The following is a 20,230-nucleotide window of genomic DNA, read 5'->3' as shown; positions in this document are numbered from 1 at the left end:
TTCCTTTAGTTTAAAAACCTTTAAATTTCTGTCAAAATTTAACCTCAAACTCAGATTTTTTTTTTTTTATCATATTTGTGAATACACTTCACTTAGATGAAGATCAGATCAAGAATTTCAAAACCACCGAAGGGTTCACATACTTTTTCTTACCACCGTTCATGCACAGGACACATGCATACCATCAGGAGCAGGAATGTCCCCTGGCACCGTGTGTCCTAAGTTTAGGAGCTGCAGAAAACAAGTCATTCACCTTGATGAAGATGTTCTGTCAGTGGACGCTCAGAACCTTCTGCACGTACAGCTTCTCTGTTTCCACTGATCTGATTAAAAGCATTTCCTTTTTCTTTTCTTTTCTTTTTTTTGGCACCTGCAGCATCCTTCGTGTTTACCAGCCGACAGTTAACTGGCTCGATGCCCGACATCCAACGCTGCTCTGTGTTCTCACTCATTGTCAGAGTATTAAATGACTCGTTTGTTATCACTATGTAGCTATCACTGTTTTTCATGGCCAACACCCCCTGCATTATTAAGGGTAACTGAGTGCCTGATATTCCCTCAGGCTCGTGCTTGTGAAAGACAAGGCTTTTACTTAACTAAAAAAAAAAGAGATCAACTCGGATCTTAACGGTTTCAAACCATTCAAAGTCGTTCAAATCCTCCAAACCAAACAACAGTTAAAAGACAGAAGAAGCAGAAAGAGAAGCGGGAATTAACTGAAGAGAAGGAAAGGAAGGAAAAACGGGAGGAAGGAATGACAGGAACTACCAGGAGGTGAAGCCCGGCACTGTGTCGCTGCACAAACTGACCGTGTTTGCTGCTGCTGTGTGTTGCAGGTGTAACTACGGCTGGCAGGGTCCGTTCTGCGACGAGTGCCTGCCGTACCCCGGCTGTGTTCACGGTACCTGCAAAGCTGAGCCCTGGAAGTGCGACTGTGAGAAGAACTGGGGAGGTCTGCTCTGTGATAAAGGTCAGACTCTAAATGCTATTTTATCCACCTCTCATATTAACGGATTTGTATTTGCATGTATATTACATCTGGTACTTCTGAGGTGTGCTACACAATCAGCCAGAGTGAGTGAAGCCTTCAGTTACTGTGATGAGTTTTAAAGCACCAACACATCTGCTGTTTGATTGAAATCATCCACACTCACTGGTGTAGTCCTTTAAAGCACCACAGAAGTCACACGAGGACACAGTGTGATTGGTCAAGATTCAGGGGACTAAGGTAGAAATTACATTTGCCTTAAATATGTTTTTACATTGTGCTTCTTGTAACCCACAATCAAATGTTTTTGGAAGAAACAAAACAATGAAATTGCGCCAGTAACAACAGGACACGGCCACAGGACCAGCACAAGTGATGAGATAAAGCATTTAACTGAGTTAAAACAAACAGATGCAGCTGTCAGAGATCTTCATATACCTGAATATACCTGAATATACCTTACTGCTAATGTGCGTTTCTGTTTTACATCAGGACACACACACACACACACACACACACAGAAAGTGACATTCGTGCTCCTTCCTGTGCAGATTTAAACTACTGTGGGACCAACCGGCCCTGTAAGAATGGAGGGACGTGTATGAACACAGAGCCTGATGAGTACAACTGTGCCTGTCCTGATGGCTACTCTGGCAAGAACTGTGAGATCGGTGAGTGTAGGTTAAAGGTTTAAATCCAGTTTTAAGTGTGTTTCATTCTGAGGAACTGAATAAATGTTGTCTTTCTCACTCTCATTCTATCTGTTTTGCGTCTCAGCTGAACACGCCTGTGTGTCCAACCCCTGTGCCAATGGAGGGACATGCCACGAAGTCCCGTCAGGCTTCGAGTGCCATTGTCCGGCAGGCTGGTCCGGGCCAACCTGTGCTAAAGGTGAGAAGAGAAACCTGTAGTATTTACTTTACCCAGTTCCATGAAAAGTCTACATTCACCAGCCTTGTTTGCATTTCAGACACAGATGAATGTGCCTCCAGCCCCTGTGCTCAGGGCGGCACTTGCATCGACATGGAGAATGGCTTCGAATGCCTCTGTCCTCCACAGTGGACGGGCAAGACCTGCCAGATAGGTACGTGTCTACGTCGAATTAGTCACTTACAGAGACACAGATACGTGATGTTTTTATTGTACGTGCTGATAAATCATAGTGTCCTCCAGTTTAAATTCTCCAGGGATGTTTGTACATGTGTGTGTGATATTTTGAAGGTTCATTCTAACCAGCTGTTGCATGTTGGATGATATTCTGCTGTGGTGAAGATGCTGTGTTACCTACAGTGAATGCCGTGTGTCTAGTTTCATTCGAGGAATCCATTTGCTTGCAGAGTTCAAGCGTACTGTGTCTGGCTGTTTGTTTATCCTTGTCTATGGTTTAACCAGTAGTATTACTGCAGGAGGGCCACTAATTTCCAATGTGTGTTTGTGTATACTCACGCCCAGTGGAGATACTCGCAGGGTATCATCTACAACTGGAGCCAGGTGACTTGAGTAAAGCTAAAAATAACCTCCCGCCTGGCAACTGCTGTCCTCGGAATATACTCTACCAGGGGGTTATCTTTGGCTCCAGACTGGGTGTGACAGGGGGCTATGTGCGCTACGGTGAGGCAGCTCCTTGGAACAGTGGAGCCCTAACCCCCTTCGACCTCAGCCACAAAACGCTTTATAAACTATAGACATGTATGGGGAGCAACCAAAATGCAGAGGCTTCTGTTACACACTTTGTTATTCTCACAGCGCTTCCCCATTTCAGGGAGCGGGGTGGTACCTGGGAGAGAGCGGGATATGAAGGAGGGGTGGCGGTAATGGGGTAGGTTGGGTTTTTGGGAAAGGGTTCAGGGTGTTTAGTTTCAGTAGGCCAACAGGTGCTGCTTACCTCCTGGGAGTAGTATTAATGCACTGTGTCGGTTTATAGTGCCTATGGTGGCACGGCGGGCGCGGCGAGCGCTGCCTCTGAAACTGATCACTTGGAATGCTGCAGGTCGGCCTTCAGGGAATGCTATAGAGAGACATTAACCCTGTGGGAGGGGGTGAAGGTAGAGCAGGGAGGCGATGGAAAGCTGTGGTAGAAATAAAATCCTTTCACACTTGAACTTCACTCTGTAAATGTTCTGCCAATTGTACATGTTTGGAAACGTCCGCAGCTCGAAGCTGTCTGGACGGGACCAACGCATGTAACTGAATCCAGTCGCATAAACCGGACGACTAAATATGCTTATTAGAAATTAAAGATGTATGCTGAGAAACAATCAACCTGACGAAACTTTATCATGCACAAGAAAAAAGAAACGCTAGGTTTATTTTGAATAAACCAAGTTGAACTTGGTATCAAGTGAATGAGAAGAATTAAAGAGGAAAATGTAGAAGCAAACAGTTATTACTCCTGACAGTGGGAATAGTACAGAATCTATAACCAGTGAACGAGGGGGTCCACTTGTCAAAAGATGAACCATTGCTTCTTTCTCCATGATTGCGTCACTTCATGATTCCATCATTTGAGTGGTCATCCAACATGATGCTAAGCTTGGTGATGGGGCTTCTGAACAGGTTCTCAGCTCTCTCGTTCATTCTCTCTGTGTCTCCCGTCTCCGTTTTGCAGACGTTAATGAGTGTGCGGGGAAGCCTTGCCTCAATGCTAACTCTTGCAAAAACATGATTGGTGGATATCACTGTGCCTGCTTTCGTGGATGGGTGGGCCAGAACTGTGACATCAGTTAGTATCAATCCAGAAAATCACTGGTCCTCAGCCTTTTTCCACCTTCTTGTAGACCTCCTCCAGCACAGGCCCAGTCTGCTGTGCTGCCTCGCTCCTGTTCCACCAGCTTTTGAGTCAACACCATGTTGGTGACTAAGTGCCGTGGGTATGTTGCTGCTGGCAAAGTAATCTTAGACTTTTTGTAGGTTACTATGAGTTATTAAAATGTCATTGTGTTTTATGCAGTAGCAGTAAATGCTCACTGCTCTTACAGTATAAACAGAAAACCACAGAGAGACGCTTTGTTACTGCTCCCACATGTTTGACAGGGCCGTGGGGTCCGCACATGTTCTGGGAAGTGACTTTGCCTAAAATGGCTTAAAAAGTTCAGATTTGATTCTGGTTTGGTAAAATCCTAGTAGTGAAACCAGAGGCAGCAATAACAGATAATAATAATAGAGCAATAACATAAATTCAAAGTTTAAGATGCTAGTGAAACAGGAGATAGGCAGCAGAGGTAGTTGGACCATTTCTTTCTTGTCTTTTCGATGGCTGTTTATCGCTGCCACACCCTTGCTTCACTTTTCTTGGCTCAAAACAGATTTTCCCTGACTGTCAAACCTGAAATTGAAATATTTTGTAGAAAACCTGTGAGGTAGTTTCCTCTTTTTTCTCTTATTCAGTGTCTCTGCACTTCTTAACCTGCGTCTGGCATTATTTCTAGGCATGGACCACTTTCCAGTAGCAACTGCATGTCTTAACACCAGTGCATGTTCCACGTCCCCATTTGTCAAAGCTCAAACTAAAACCTGACATTTTGTCTGTGATTGATTTCTCCTCAGATGTGAACAGCTGCCACGGGCAGTGTCACAATGGAGGGACCTGCAAGGTAAGTTTATGTCAAACCTGGAGACTTTATGACTTTCAGAAACACAGAGGTCTTTGTTCACTTTGTACATTTTTTAATGTAAAATGACGTACTAACAGAGTGGGAACATGATTATTACTGATCATCAAAGCACCTGTCAGAACATAAAGGAACATGCTGCAGGGTGTTGTGAGTTTGAAACACAGGTTACCAGACTGTGCTGCGTGGAGGTTTTTCCTTTTCCAATATCAGAGAATAAGAACAAAATAAAACTCAGAAATACTCAAAGGTAGAATGAGCTGTAATATAGGCTGTTCACAGGAACCGTAAATGTTGATATTACTGCCTTAATCAGTCCTCCAGTACTTTTCATCTGCTGCTCAATGCTGTAAATATAACTCTACTATTATAATTGGCATTAATCAGTTGATTATTGTTATGATTTCTTAATGTTTATTGTTTATTCTCTAAAACCTCAGAAAATCTCCCAAATCCAATTATAACGTCTTCATTTCAGAATTGCTGTTGACACATTTTTGTTGATCAAGTCCTGATTTTAGTTTTACTCCATTTGGGTAATTAAGAGAGACAGTTTGAACAAAACTGCTGCATCATTCACTCATTTTGTCACTCATCATTCATACTTGTTTCAGGAGGTGTCCAGAGGCTATCAGTGTGTTTGCCAGCCAGGATTTGTGGGTCGGCACTGCGAGGTTCAGAGAAACCGCTGTGTCAGCAGTCCGTGTAGGAACGGCGGTCGCTGCCACACCCTGCTGGAAGGATTCATGTGTGAATGTCCTCAAGGCTTCACCGGTGCAACCTGTGAGGTAAGGATTGGATCCAGTCAGGTGAAAAGACTGTGTGATGCTTTTATTGCTGCTAGATTTCACTTGTGGTGCAAACACGTCTTTATTTTGCCCATTTTCCAAACGAAGGTGCAGAACGACCCATGCAATCCAAACCCGTGTCACCACAAGGCCCAGTGTCACAGCCTCGTGGGAGATTTCTACTGCAGCTGCCCAGATGACTACGAGGGCAAAACCTGTTCAGAGCTCAAGGACCACTGCAAGACCAACCAGTGTCAAGGTAACAGCACCTACGGAGCACCGGCTTACCTTCTCTCGTTATGCATGAACACAGTCGAGGAATAAACAAACCAGTTGAAAGATGAGACCTCCACTTAGCATCGTGCTGATGCCTCCTTTTACCTTTTTCCCACAAAGTGATTGACAGTTGCACAGTTGCTGTGGCAACCAATGGCACTCAGAAGCGGGTGTGGCGCATCTCATCCAATGTGTGCGGACCCCACGGCCGCTGTATCAGTCTGCCTGCCGGGAACTTCAGCTGCTCCTGTGAGCCAGGATTCACCGGCACCTACTGCCACGAGAGTGAGTCATTATTAGCACACACAGACTATATTTATCACCAGTTACCATCACTGGGACCCACAGGATTCTTACGGTAGTTCAGACTCCTGTTTCATTAATCTTCACTGTCTTAGTTTACAACAAAACAAAAAACACACGAAGGAAATCTAGATAAAGACACGAGAAGGAAAAAGTTGCCAACGAGATTATTTCCTCTGCAGCACTTAGCAGTTTGGTTGGTTGTTTTTTTCACAGGATGTTTTTCACATTGTGGTTCTCAACCACTTTTTCTAGCTTTCAAACACAAATGTGAAGCCAAAAAAAGAGTTTTGCACACCGTGTGTATTCGTATTTGGAACTCCTTCTGAATCCTTCTTCTGTATATTTAACACTCACGTTGATTTATCTCTCCTCACTCTGTCTGCAGACATTAATGACTGTGCATCATCCCCCTGTAAGAATGGAGGCACTTGCATTGATGGAATCAACTCATTCAAGTGTTTCTGCCCCAATGGTTGGGAGGGCAGCTTGTGTGATGATGGTGAGTGTGTGTGGGTGTGTCGGACAGCAGTGGGTTTTTAGTGTCAGAGTGAGCCCAGGTATAAAGTACATGTTTCAGGAAAGCGTCTTGCTGTGAGTCACATATCCTGGAAGAATCCATCCTCAGGCCAATGACAGCAGCGTTGGGATGAGCCGCTGTCTAAGAATCTAATGGTAGACAAAACAAGGGAGGCTGTGTTGAGTAAAAGCAAGTCGGAAAATGTGACAACATCCCCAGCTGACTAATTATACTTACTAGATATCATATGCACAGTTCCAGATGACACCATCATTTATATGAATGTATATAAGGAGAGTTAATCAAAGTAAAAATCAAATTTCACCACTTTCTGAAATCTCCTGTCCACCTGGCTGCTCATCAAACAACCACAGAAAGTCTTTAGGTTTGTTTCAGTTGTTTTTATGCTGAAGACTACGACCGCATAAATATAACTAAAGAGATAAATCATCACCTTTGACTTCCAGATGTGAATGAGTGCAGCAGAAACCCCTGTCAGAACGGAGGCCAGTGTGTTGACCTGCTGAATGACTTCTACTGCAACTGTGTGGACAACTGGAAAGGAAAGACTTGTCACTCGCGTAAGTGAGAATGCGTGTGCCGACCTATTAGAACATAAAGTTTAATGTAGGTGAATCATAATAAGCGGCAGCAGTTAGAAAAATTATTTTAATTGGCATCATTTAGCAATAAGTGAGAGCTAACACAACTTGAAGCAGAGCCTGTGGACTGGTCCTGGTCTCATTGTGGCGTCTCTGTCTTCACTCTCCATATCCTCCAACATGTCAGGTCTCATATTTTTTAACTACCTCACTGTCTTAATGTTCTTTGTGAGGCATGATGCCCTCACCGGCTGCTGTGCAGGCTTGTTCTCCTCTTTGACGGCGTCTCTGAGCTTAGCTTTGGAGCTGAAGTAGTCGGTACTCAACAGTGGCACGTGGTCAAACGTTTGAAAGCCTTTTCTCTTGCTGACTCCATCCAGGTGAGAGCCAGTGCGACTCCTCTACCTGCAGTAACGGAGGGACGTGTTACGACCATGGAGACTCCTTCCTGTGCAGCTGCCCCTCAGGCTGGGGTGGCAGCACCTGCAACACAGGTCGGGCACTCACTGCACTCTAATTACACTGTTATGGCTCTTTAATCAGCGTGTGTGTACGATGTGATATTACACTGTTATGACCTGTCAGAGTCTCATAGGCCAGGGAGCAACTCTCCCGCTGTGGGGGGGTGGTCAGAATAAAATCATTTTCACAGAAGACAATTGTTCTTGTTTTATAGCTAAGAACAGCTCGTGTGACTCCGGGCCCTGCGAGAATGGGGGGACGTGTGTCGGAGGAGGAGATGCCTTCACTTGCATCTGCAAGGACGGCTGGGAGGGACCCACCTGTGCACAGAGTACGTCTCTATTAAAGCTTTCGCCACATTCACATGGTGTGTGTGTGTTTACAGCCTGAGAGCGTTCACGTCATTGGACAAGTCGAGGCAGTCGAATGCTGGTTGTGTTTTGTTGTTAAAATCTGTTTAATTTGAGTTTGAACACCGTGAACGGACTTTTTCTGTGTTGTTTAGTGCCAACTTCGATCTATCAGGGCTTTCCAAAAAATCTTTGTTTCCCTGTTGTAATTATGTTGACGTAAATGCTATTTACAAGGCACAAACTATTAATTACACCACACAAAAGCAGCATTAAAGTCAGATCAATTTAATTTAGCAGGACTAACAGGAAAGATGATGAATTAAAACGGAGGTGTCAAAGACTATTTTGGAATTTTAGATTCTCACAGTTTATTTCTGTCTTTTCTCATCTGCAGATGTTGATGACTGCAATCCACACCCCTGGTAAGTCCAATTTATTTCATATTTTATTTCATATTTATATTTAACAGAAATGCATTGATGGCTGTGGTTAATTTTCTTGGGTGTGTAGAACGTCCACTTACTGCCGGCAGCATTTTCTTTGCATCTGGTTGTTGAATTAGCTCGATTTTTTCTGCAGTGTACAGTAACTGTAAGTTAAACTTGACTTCACTTGATCTTGTGAATTAATTCGACTCAGGTGGTCTGGAATGCAGCCCTGAATTCTCCAGACGTTTTATTGCTGCTGGGTACAGCTGCCTTTGATCCTCACCTTCACATATTAATCTTAAAACATCATCTCACTTGACACCGTGTCTGAGTCAACGTGAACAAACTCCAGCTACTTGAGATGCATGGTTTTGACTTGAGAATATGGGAGAGTTAAGTCCCAGTGACTCTCTTGCTCGCACTTGCGTGTTCGTGTAGGAAAAGGTGTTTCTGTGTGGATACTTGTTTTTTCCTCTGTGATTTTCTGTTTGTGTGAATTTATTTGATTCTTAAATGTGGGGGTTTTCTGCTCCTGACTGATTTTTATCGCTGTAAATTTGACATTTTTCAGTTTTGGACTGATGTTCGGTCAGAACAAGATGTTTTTTTGTGTCCAATCTTGGTATAAAAACATAAGAATGGAGAGAAAAACAGGGCGGCGTATCTCTAGACAGCTTCTCTTGATCAGAGAAGCTACCCTGGACAAAAGCCCCCCCGCCTTCCTCCCTGCTTTCTTTCCTCCTCGCCCTCCTCTACAATGACTGACAGGTGGATTAGTCATGGTTTTGGTTTTGGGAGGAGAGGGTGGAGGCAGGGGGGGGCAGGAGAGTGTGAAAAGACGCCCCTCTCGCTATTCACCGGCTTCGACCTGGGGGTAGTTTTGAGCAGTAGAGGTGTTGAGGGGTGGGGGTGCTCAGTATGTGGTCAGCAGGGATTTACATATGAAGTCTGGACATTGATCAGGGATCAGCTTCAGCCTCAACCTGCTGCCGCTCAGAGGCTCTGAGAACGCTGCGGGAAAAAAGTCAGACAGAAAAGTTGGTTAGTTAGTCGGTGGTTCAGAGGGTTGAACGTGAAGCGAGTCAGTGAGTTCGTAGACATCCATGATTCCTTTTGATATATAATGTATGTACTGATTACTACAGACAGATATTCAAATTGATTTGTCAGAACTAATCCTGACCTGTTTCTTTACTTTTTAACCAAGTGATTAATACTTCTGAAGTTTTCTTGAACACATGTTGGAGTACTGTTGGCACAGACGTCATTTCTTTTCTTTATCTATTATTATATTTAAGTTTCTTAGAAAACATAAAATGAGATCATAGCTAAACAGAAAAGGGAAAATCAGTCAGCTGTAGCTCTGTTTCTACAGAAGACAAGACTGGACACAGTTGAACGTGTCACTTCACAGATTTGGTATCAGTCCACAGGGGAGTCTTGTTTTATTTTAGATTAATGTGGCAGTAGACACGTAGGAAAATATCATTCACAGTGCATCGTAATAACTCCAGTTGTTCTTTATATTATGACCTCTTCACTTTATCCTGTGTGTTTCCGTCTCTTCTCTGCAGCTACAACGGCGGCATCTGTGTCGACGGTGTGAACTGGTTTCGCTGTGAGTGCGCCCCGGGATTCGCTGGACCGGACTGCCGCATCAGTGAGTTCCCTGGGAACCGGAGGGGGCGTGTGGAGGGGTCAGGTGGGCGGGGGGTCAGAGGTGAAAGGCCGTGGCATGGGAGTGTGAGCCGATTGTTTCAGGGCGACAGATTAGGAAGCCTTTCAGGAAGACGGTCTTAACCTCTCCCCTCTGCGCTGAGCCGAGGTCAGAGCTGAGGTTCGTCAGACGGGTCACGACGCTCTCCCGCGGCCTTCTGGGAGAAATCTCTTCAGAAAAGCCTTTTCAGAACCAGAGTGTTATCCAGTTGAAGCATTTCAAACCACTCTGATATAATCCTATTGTGCTGTAGGTGATTCTCTGAATTCCATCGCTCATTGAAAATATTTAAATATGAAAAAAATCCTTAACAGCTCAGGTTTTTCTCAGCTAAAGTAAAAACCTTCAGATATGGAAAACTTTAATAGAAATCCACAGTACAACTCATAGGAAACTAGTAAGTGTGCCTAAAAGTTGTTGTTGTTGAAATGGTGCTACTCAAGGTGTGCTCATGATTAAAATGTTTTTAAAGTAACTCTCTACTTTTCTTTTTTAGACATAGACGAGTGTCAGTCGTCTCCTTGTGCTGAAGGTTCAACCTGCATGGATGAAATCAACGGCTACCGCTGTGTCTGTGCTCCTGGATATGCTGGACCTCGCTGTCAAGAGTGTGAGTACACGGCATCAACACAGCTTAGAGTTTTATTACCGCAGACTGTCAGCAGTGGGACTTGTTGCCTCGTTTGTCTGTGTATCTTGATGGCCAACTGGCAGCCTTCCTGCAGGTTGTCATTTTATGGTAGCACATGGCTGAAGTTGTGAGAACACTGCTGCTGTGAAGCTAAACACAGAAAATAAAAACCACATTCAGGAGCAAATGAAAAAGATTTTAAATATTTTGTCAGTGCTGCAAATTTTAGCTTCAATATAAAAAAAACATCAGAGTCGCTTGACCTTGATAAACTGAGCTTACAGGAAGAATTAATGTTGTCAAAGGAGTAAGTGAGGTTGTTCCTCGTGGTAGCGATGTATTAGATGATGATAAATATGAACCGACTGTTTGTTTGTTCCAGTCATTGGACTTGGAAAGTCGTGTCGTCACGCCGGCCTGCAGTTTCCTCACGGCAGCAGGTGGGAGGAGGAGTGTAACACTTGCCAGTGTGTCAACGGATATGTTCGCTGTTCCAAGGTCAGCCTCACAGAGTTTCTGTTTTTATTTCTAAATGCACTATTCTGATGAACAACACCGATGACCTACACTGAAATCAGTGTTTACAGAAGCAGTTTTACTTGAATTTAACAATCAGTAAATCGCTGAACCACGTTCTTCCAGGTGAGGTGCGGACGCCGACCCTGCCTCCTTCCAAAAGCTCTTCCCCCACTAGACACGACCGCCCCGACCTGCCCCAGGGGTCACGAGTGTGTGGAGCACCAGTTCTTCACCTGCTTCTCGCCACCCTGCCACCAATGGGGTGTGTGTTCGACGCCGGACCCCCCAGCACCTGTGCACACCAAGTGTGAGCCCAACAGTGGTTACCTTGACAACAGCTGCGCTCGCATCACACTCATCTTTAAAAAAGACAAAGTGCCACAGGTGAGGAACCTAAACGAAATGATTTAAGTGTCTACGGGCAGATTTTCTCCTCTGAACTGTGTTCAGTGTTTCGTTTGTCGACTTTTCAGCCATCAGAAAAGTTGAAACTGTGAAATAATCCTCTCATGTCCCAGTAGAAGGGTTCAAACACTCAGAAACACCTTCTGTTTTCATAGGAATGAAAATCTGTCACCATGGAGAAACTGAAATACAGCATCTGAGGTTAAAGTGCCTCGGCCTCAAGGTTTTTTTTATTCCTTTCATTTGGGCAATAAAAAATCTAATTAAGGAGATCTGTGGCTCCAGCAATGAAACGTGATGGGTGGCACACGCTGCTTTAAAAAATGATGTTTAACAAGGGAATATGGAACATATGGTGTTCAAAACATGCAGTTTTATGGTTTTAATATTCCATATCAAAGCAGTGTTTTAATGGAGAGGGTGTAGCACTGTTTTAAATCAAGAGACAGACATTTTATCAGCCCTGAATTCCCTGCAGTCACTAGAATTTGTGTCTCTGCGAGTTGTCTCTGTCAGAAAACGTCTCCGAAGAGACAGATGAAAACCACCAGGCTAAGGCCCATTTTGCCAAATCTCCCAGTTCTTTCTCTTCCTCCCTGACGTGTCGTGTGATAACGAGCAGATTTGAAATCGTTCCTCGTCCTCTCATCGTGGATCGTTTTATAATATATAATATATTTTGTTTGGAGGTTGAAAAGCAAATAATGACAGGAACTCACTGAAGTCCAGGTTTTATCAGATTTGTCAGAGCTGCTCTTACTGACAGTTTTATGGAAGGACAAACATTTACTTCAGCAGACTGTCCTGTCAGAATGTCGCAGACTAATGGCCGAATGCCTCCTAAACCTGTAAATCGAAGCAGAATATCGTGTCTTTGTGACTCTGGTTTGTCCAGATGGCGTTTTTGTTGCTTATTACTGTATCATGAAACCGTAATTGGCCCCCTGGGGCAGGTCTGAATAGAGTTTTATGAATGGAAAAGAATCTGCACCTCTGACAAGATACTGATGTGAGATCTGAGCCGCGCTCTCCCCTGCTGCTCGACACATTCCGAATGGCTGCATCTGAAACGGACTTAGGAATTAGGAGCTGACTGTTCCTCTCCAGCAGTGCAGATACTAATCTGTCTTATCTGTGTGTGTGTGTGTGTGTGTGTGTGTGTCACAGGGCACCACTGTAGAGATCATCTGCTCCGAGCTGAGGTACCTCCCTGTGACTCAGACGCTGGCCGAGGACCGGGCGCTCGTCATCCTCTGTGACCAGTCCTACTCCAACAAGGATGCGGTGGAGGTTGCCATGGTGATTATTACACACAAACACCACACATACCGGACACCTGAAAGCACACACACCTAAAATATAAAGTATAGGAGCATAAAGGTCTTTGGGGCCAGCTAATATTTTGGAACTAGCATTAGCTGCTAATGTTAGCATAAGTCACCTGAAATCCAGCTGAAAGACACTAAAAAAGTTAAGAATTCGTTCCTGGTTCCCAGCTACACATGAGTCCTTCTTCCTTTTCTTCTCTTAATCTGAATTCAACACACTTAACACACTTCTCTCGTCTCACCGTCTCTCCATTTGCCCTCTTTTCTTCTCCCACATTATTAAATCACACTTAATTCATCACTGCAGATTGTTCCCAGAGTTCAGTGAAATCAGAACCGTTCTGTTTTCTGTTTCTGAACTAAGAAAGAGACAAGAGGGAGAAGCGTTTGAAGCTTTTAGCAACATCTGGATGAGATTTAGCTTTTCGGTTGGAGCACCTTGCTGCTCTCCTTCCTCTCTGTTCTTCTCCTTCTCCTCCTCCATCTTTTCTCCCACTTCATCTTCTCCTTTCTCTTCTTCTGTTTCGCTCCTGCTTTCCTCTTTTCTTGCTCTGCTCCTTCTTCTTCTTCTCGGCCACCCAGACTCAAGGGAAATCAGTCAATTCGGGGCTCTAAGCTCTTAATGGAGGGGGATTAGTATTTGTTCTTCTAATGTTTGCAGCCCTGTTTGAGCGACAGATACAGGAAAAGGAGTGGTGAGGCTGACATCCACCCAAACCCCACAACAAGGCTTTCTTAAAAACCTCACTCCCACTCGCTTCTGACTTGTGTTGCAGCAAAATGTCAGTGCTCGTTTCCAAGTGTGGCTGAAATCTTTATCAACTCAGCGAGTGCAGCCGGTTCACAGCACAAAGAGCCGAGGATTGATTCTTTATTTCTAGGTGGATTTGTAAACCACTGCACTCATCAACCAGACCTCCGACATGAGCAAGAACCTGTTTATTTATCTGAACATGTTGACGCTACGAGATGCTCAAGTAGTTTCAGCAAAATATTTGCAGATGACATTCAGATAAGCTGTTTGTGAAGAAGAGTTCATCACAAAGTCCTTAACACAGGAGAATCACACACCTGACACTCTGCTGGACGCTCAGTGTGTCTGCGATGTGCCCTGTCAGTGGTTTTGGGGGTGGGTTCAGAGGTGTGTGAATGAGCTGCCGATATCCTCGGGAGAAGGAAAGAGGAGTGTTTGTCTCCAGCCGAGCAGGGAGCACAGCTGGCCTGTTCTCTATTGTTTGTCCTAATTGAACTGCACAGCACACAGCTAATCCCCCTGTGCACCCAGCACCTTATTAGGCAATTAACTCCACTCTCTGTGGTCTCAGCAGGGGGGGGTCCACAGCCTGCCAGATGTGAGGATGAGAATCTCTTTTATTCTGACGGATGAATGTGTGTTTTTTCTTCTCTTTTTTGTTGTGCTGCATGGCCTCAAGCAAGAGCATTTGGCAAATGGGCCTTTTTTTCTTTCTCTACAATACTGAGTAAATCTGTATTGTTAGTTCTTCTCTAAAGCTGGTTTTGTCTGTTTGAACCATTATGTACAGACGAGCTTTACTTTACATTATTGAAGACCATTTTTAAATAGCACCACAAGATGAACTCAACTTTCAGATGCATAAAACTTCCTAAAACATTTAATGCAGTTAAGTTTCTACAGGTGTAGATAGAATGACAGATCTTCAGGCTCCATGAAGGAACAAACAGAACAAATGGGACCTGGACGTCATGGACTAGAAATGGCAAAAAGGGAAGTTTTGCCGACATGAAACATGCTGACTCCTGTTCTTCTCTGTCTCTACAGTCCTTTGAGCAGGACGGGCGGTCGAAGGACAGCGATCGCGGTCAGATCCAGAAGGTCCCCGGAGCCATCATCAATGCCCTGTCCAAGCGTCACAACAGCACCATCCTGCTGGCTGTGGTGGAGGTCAAAGTGGAGACAGTGGATGGACCTGCTGTTGGTGAGTTCGAAGTTAATAAAGCAGCTAGGCAGTGATTTTTTTTTTTATTTATCCTCTAGAACAACGAGCAACTCGGAATTCTAGAGAATCAGGAACTTATGGCTCAGAGGTTTAGAACATATTAATGAGACGTTATCATCTTCCACTTGCTCCTTCAGGTTATCTGGTCCCGGTGCTGTGTGTTGTCTTCAGTGTTCTCTGGATCTTCTGCATCGTTGTTTGTGTTTGGTGGACCCGCAAGAGGAAGAAAGAGCGGGAAAGAATGGCTCGATCTGAGGACACGACGGTCAACAACCAGCTGGAACCGCTGCGGAGCAACGCCCCCAAGGACAACCGCGACAAAGACATTCATTATGAATGCAAGAAACTTATGGGCCCCTCGGACAGGACGTGCGACGGGGCCGAGGGCGAGGAGGAAGGGGAACAAGAGGGGGAGCAGGAGCAGGACGAGGAGCGAGTGCTGGGCATGGTGGACAAGTGTCCACCCCAGAAGTGCTCCATAGCTGGGATGCAGGACAGGAGGATGATGGGCAAGAGAGGGGTCGTCTGCACGACACGCAGCGGTCCGGTGAAGGCGCCGCATCGGACAGCGTACAGCCCCAAAGACAACCGGTGTAAAAACCTGAACGCCGCCAAGCTCAGCGAGGACATTAAAGACCATTATGTATGAACACGTGGGAGGAGAAGGGACCTCCCAGAATCAAAGAAAACTGCAATGTCTTCGGTGTCACTGACTTTTTTCTTAAAAGCACCAAACGTGAAGAGTACAGATGCTTTAATTTTCTATTTTTGTTTGTCACATCTTATTTAACTTACAGTCGTATTTTATTAAAAATAACAACAAAAAAAAAACACAAAACCAACAAAAAGACATAAAATATCAAAGCTTCTGGATTTCTGGATTTCTGGTTTTCAGTTGAATCGTCACACTGTTGGATCCTGATTTGTTATTTATCTGTTTACAGGCTCATCAGAACTAACGCTCCCTTTTCTTTTCTGAAGATTTCACTAAACACCACAGGCTGGCAGCTGTTAACATTGTGTCTACTGTGTGGTGCATGCGGCTCCTGTCTGCCTTAGCCCAAACCTGTGGGCCTTTTCTACGCTTGATGTCTTTTTTTATAAAAACAAAAAATCTTTTATAGATGTTTAAGTTGATTGGAGCTGACACAGAGAACCCACTGCATGATACCTGGCAATTGTTTTGTTTACATTCACCGAAGTCTTCTCCATGTTGTGTTAAGGCTTCAAGCATTCATCGATACCTTTTCAAATAATTTTCACTGCTTCCTGCAAGTCTACATATGATAATATTTCAGTATTTGCTCTGATAGAAAAGTGCCTTCAGCCCTCGTGTTTTCTCCTTTTCTCTCCTTATATAGACTTTATGCAGAATTTAAAAACATATAAAGGGAAAGATGTAGAGTAACAACTCAGTAAATTTTCTTTGTGATGTACATATGTAAATATGAACAAATGACTGTGTATATTTGAATTTAGTAACTTAAGTGATGCTTTGTATCATAGTTATTCTAAAGAATCGGATTTTTGTGGATGTTTTTTAATGATGTCATTCCGTTTATTAGTTGACACTAACAGGTTTTATACAGATTTTCGGACTGTGTCCTGGGTCCCACTGAATTATGAGTATTGGTTTCAAAGGAAGACAGAAAGATAGTTTGTCTTCATGTGTTATGATTTGTTACAGCTGATAGGAAGGTAAATACAGAGTTTGTAGAGCTGTTCATCGGGCTGTCTGTTTTTATGACAGGCTGTTTGGGTCTGACTGCTTAGGAGGACTGCTGGAACCTCCTTTCTAGTGGTCCTGAGTGATATTTAATTCATCTCAGGGGGGCCTCTAAACAGATTTAGATTTCTATAACAGCCATTTAAATGTTACATTTTTTAGAAAGATTCTGAAAAAGCCCTTCTGCATCCATTTCAGTTCAGAGTTTCAGTGTGCAAAATAAGTTTAAGAGCCCTTCTACACCCACAAACACAGGCCAACTCTCCAAATGCAATCTACATATCATTGATTTCAGTGCTTGTTTTAGCTCCAGAGTTTCTAATTATCTTCTTACACATGCCACAGGCTGTATTTAAACATTAGCTCCATGTTAGCATCCTTTTCAAAAGAACACAGGCTAGTATCACGACGTGATCTGGCAGCCGGTCGTCGTGCAGAACATTGGTTTGCTATTGTGCAAGATAATTGTAAGTTTTTATCCCAGAAGTGAGCCACTCTCTCCTCATCACTCTACACTACATTTTTAAATAATAGCACTGGGTCCTGCTAATTATGCTTTGGTCACTACATTTCTTTCATTTCAGAATTTGTTATGCATCCCTGAGCATAACTCAAAAAAAAACTAAAAAAAAAACACGTCAGACAGGCGCAGTGCAGATATGGGGCACTACAGTTTTTGAGTTTTTTAACATCCTTTTTCCATTTCTGATGAGCTCTGCTGCACACTGTCGATTCCATTATTAGCTTTTGATTAGGGACTCCTAATGGCACAGGTCTTGAACCAGCACTGATACATCTGACTGCGATTCTCAACACAAACTTCGGGGTCACAGGGACCAAGCAAGTTAAAAACACTGCTGCCAGTCTCTCTTTAGCCTCCTCGTACTACATACTACAGATATAAATTCATCCTTTTAAAATGTGTTGACAGCGGAGATGCCGCGCAGGGCAGCAGGGTGTTTAGTGACTATGAAAACTCTTTTTCTACTGCGGGATCCGCTTTTATGACAGCAGTCATCCAGCCAGCTCAAGTGCCCTTTATCAAGACGCTGAATCACCATTATAGACAAATCAAACAGTGTGTAGCATGAATGGGAATCTACTTGCTGTGGCTGAGTTTGTAGCGTAATCCCCGCGTCCCTGTTGTCGTAGCGCTGCCTCTCCTCGTGTATCTATCCTGGTCTAATGAAGGGAACAAGTTGTATTGTTGTTGATGTTGTTGACTGTTGTGCTTGTTATCCAGTGTTTGTAAAGAGTCTGTTTCTGCACTAAGATCACACAGGAAGAGGGAAACATTGACAAAGCCTCTACAATGGTAGTGAGGAAAAAAGTCAAATATTGTCACTATTTGTGGATAAACATTATGTTTTCAATATTTTATGTTTTTATTAATAATGCTGATGAAAATCATGGAATGACCCAGATTCACATTCTGTCAGTACATTTACATTGTGTCAGTCACAGAGAAGGGGCTGAATGTGCAGAACTTTGTAATTATTTTGTACAAAATTTGGTAAAAGTCTTGGTTTGTTAGTGGATTTTTTTGTTTTGTTTGTTCTTAGAACAATTCTATTATTTATTAAAGTATTTTATACCAAAGATATGTTTGCTTGGTCTTATTATTTAAAACTAAGTTATTTGTTACCACAGTGGATTTATAAAGGGAGAGACATCAACTCAATAAGAAGGTTTTTTTTTTACCAGTTGCAGAATAGATCCACTGATTATAAGATGGAAAACAGGATTATGACATCTGCTACATTCTTGACTCAGCAACAACTATTGCAAAATATTAACATCATATTTTACAACATTTGAGCTTGTTACTATCCAGCGACTAACATGACATTAAAGTAGTAAACTAGCTAACATTTATGAAACCAGCCAGAATATTTTTGTAGATATCTTGCCTGAAGAATAATTTTTTTTTTATACTGTTACACATCAGGTTCTGTTGTAAAATGGTTGTTTGCTGCATTAAGGCATTGCACATATTAATATTAATTTTATACAATTAATTATTGATTTACAACACTTATCATTTTTTAAGTGTTCGTTCAAGCTCTCAAAAGTATTTTCTGCAGATTATTTAAATTCTATCTGTTATTATTATTATTATTATTATTATTATTATTATTATTATTATTATTATTATTATTATGTATCTCTGCTCTCATTAATATGCATAATTAGGCCCCGCCTCCCTCCTTTCTACGCATGTCAGAACTGCGTCACGTGTCAGTATATAAATCAGTGCTGAGCCGCGTCCAGAACTTTTGTCTCTTCAAGTTCATCATGTGATAATTTTTAAACAGTGGCGCCTTCGAAGACAGAGGTGGGTATTTTTCAAACATTGTTTCAGTGAAATTTAATTTAATAAGGAAGACCAAGACCAAGTTTGTGCTTCTCAAGGAAACGACCCCAGATCCACTCAGCACACAGTGGCTAACATTAGCCTGACCAGCTATTTAAGCTAGCTAGTAGCATCACAGGCTGGTGTGATTCAGCCTCTCAGTCAGTCTTTAATTTTATAAACATAAGGTGATCCCACATAATTATGTAGCTAAATAAGAGAATATGCTAGTTGTAGGGGAATTAGCAGTATTGCTAACAATAAACAATAGGTTAGTACTGTAGGGGGTAGGCTAGTGAGCTGCACATGTTAGCTGGTGTACCATATAGTAGTCAAACACCATTTAGTTCTTACAGGTTTGCTATTGAATTTAATATTTTTAAAAAGTGACATGAAAACCCCCAAACTAAATTCAGGACAATTAGTGCTAAATACCTCGATACACACTGACCACTCTAAAAGCTTGATAGAGCCCAAACTATGATTGATGAATCATTTAAGATGATTGAAATACCTGATATGAAGAGGTTTAGTGAGTGGTTAAATGCTTCGTTAAAATCAAAACTAAAATTAAATCGGTATGCTAAACTGAGAATGGTAATAACTTGCCATCTGCCACCCAGGTTTTCAGCTAGGTTGTTGTTGTTGAAGGACGGTGCTGTTCCAACTGGGCATAACTCGGTCCACAGGAAGACTTACACAAACTGGCCAATCAGAAGAGAGTATGATGGGAGAGTTTTACATTTCCCTTGATTTCTGAAACTGTAAATTGTATATTGTACATATAGCCAGTTGGCTGTCTGTCTGCCTCCCGCCTCATTTAGCGCCAGACCAGTGAGGTAAGACCTCCATACACCTCCAGCTGCACCTTTAATGACACTGGGGGAAGTGATTAACATTAGCCCAACTTGCATGAAAGCCTTCTAGCAGCTGAGTTGGATATCCATAATGCTTGATGGGACATTATGTGCTGTGCTGTGTGTTCATTAACCTGGCAGTTGTTTTGGGAAGAATGGGAAACGTGTCTGGAATCCTGGATGGCGTGGCACTCGGGTCACATACATGCACATAGCACACTTGCTGACCTACTTTGAGAGAAGCACAATGAAGGAGAATAACCTGTTGGTGGCATGAGACTTACATGTTGTCCCATAATGTAGCATGTAAACTGACACCAGATTCCTACAGGGAGCAGGCTGTAGTGAAGGCTACTGGTCAACACAGGTTTTTCCATGTTGCGT

The 20,230-nt window shown here is 43.1% G+C and overlaps 1 protein-coding gene and 1 long non-coding RNA gene across 3 annotated transcripts in view; both read left to right on the top strand.

Annotated features, from left to right (window-relative positions):
* The window catches only part of LOC113147888 (protein jagged-2-like), a 39,856-nt gene extending 22,586 nt beyond the window's left edge, over positions 1-17,270 (top strand). The window contains exons 6-26 of one of the 2 annotated variants that reach the window (XM_026339169.1): positions 837-970; positions 1,540-1,659; positions 1,766-1,879; positions 1,959-2,072; positions 3,597-3,710; positions 4,535-4,581; positions 5,214-5,387; positions 5,496-5,646; positions 5,784-5,948; positions 6,355-6,468; positions 6,954-7,067; positions 7,469-7,582; positions 7,765-7,881; positions 8,298-8,325; positions 9,906-9,991; positions 10,545-10,658; positions 11,062-11,177; positions 11,322-11,582; positions 12,771-12,902; positions 14,733-14,889; positions 15,048-17,270. In XM_026339169.1, the coding sequence (XP_026194954.1) occupies positions 837-970; positions 1,540-1,659; positions 1,766-1,879; positions 1,959-2,072; positions 3,597-3,710; positions 4,535-4,581; positions 5,214-5,387; positions 5,496-5,646; positions 5,784-5,948; positions 6,355-6,468; positions 6,954-7,067; positions 7,469-7,582; positions 7,765-7,881; positions 8,298-8,325; positions 9,906-9,991; positions 10,545-10,658; positions 11,062-11,177; positions 11,322-11,582; positions 12,771-12,902; positions 14,733-14,889; positions 15,048-15,559 (2,998 nt within the window). In that variant the 3' untranslated portion in view covers positions 15,560-17,270. The remainder of the gene's footprint in view (positions 1-836; positions 971-1,539; positions 1,660-1,765; positions 1,880-1,958; positions 2,073-3,596; positions 3,711-4,534; positions 4,582-5,213; positions 5,388-5,495; positions 5,647-5,783; positions 5,949-6,354; positions 6,469-6,953; positions 7,068-7,468; positions 7,583-7,764; positions 7,882-8,297; positions 8,326-9,905; positions 9,992-10,544; positions 10,659-11,061; positions 11,178-11,321; positions 11,583-12,770; positions 12,903-14,732; positions 14,890-15,047) is intronic. The other variant, XM_026339170.1, reaches the window with a different exon arrangement.
* Positions 17,271-18,859: 1,589 nt separating this feature from the next.
* LOC113148453 overlaps positions 18,860-20,230 on the top strand; it is a 30,762-nt gene continuing 29,391 nt past the window's right edge. Inside the window, exon 1 of the long non-coding RNA XR_003297439.1 lies at positions 18,860-18,971. This is a non-coding gene — a long non-coding RNA (uncharacterized LOC113148453). The remainder of the gene's footprint in view (positions 18,972-20,230) is intronic.

The sequence above is a fragment of the Anabas testudineus genome, chromosome 22 (genome assembly GCF_900324465.2).
Source record: "Anabas testudineus chromosome 22, fAnaTes1.2, whole genome shotgun sequence".
NCBI lineage: Eukaryota > Metazoa > Chordata > Actinopteri > Anabantiformes > Anabantidae > Anabas > Anabas testudineus.
This window is presented reverse-complemented; position numbering and strand designations above follow the sequence as displayed.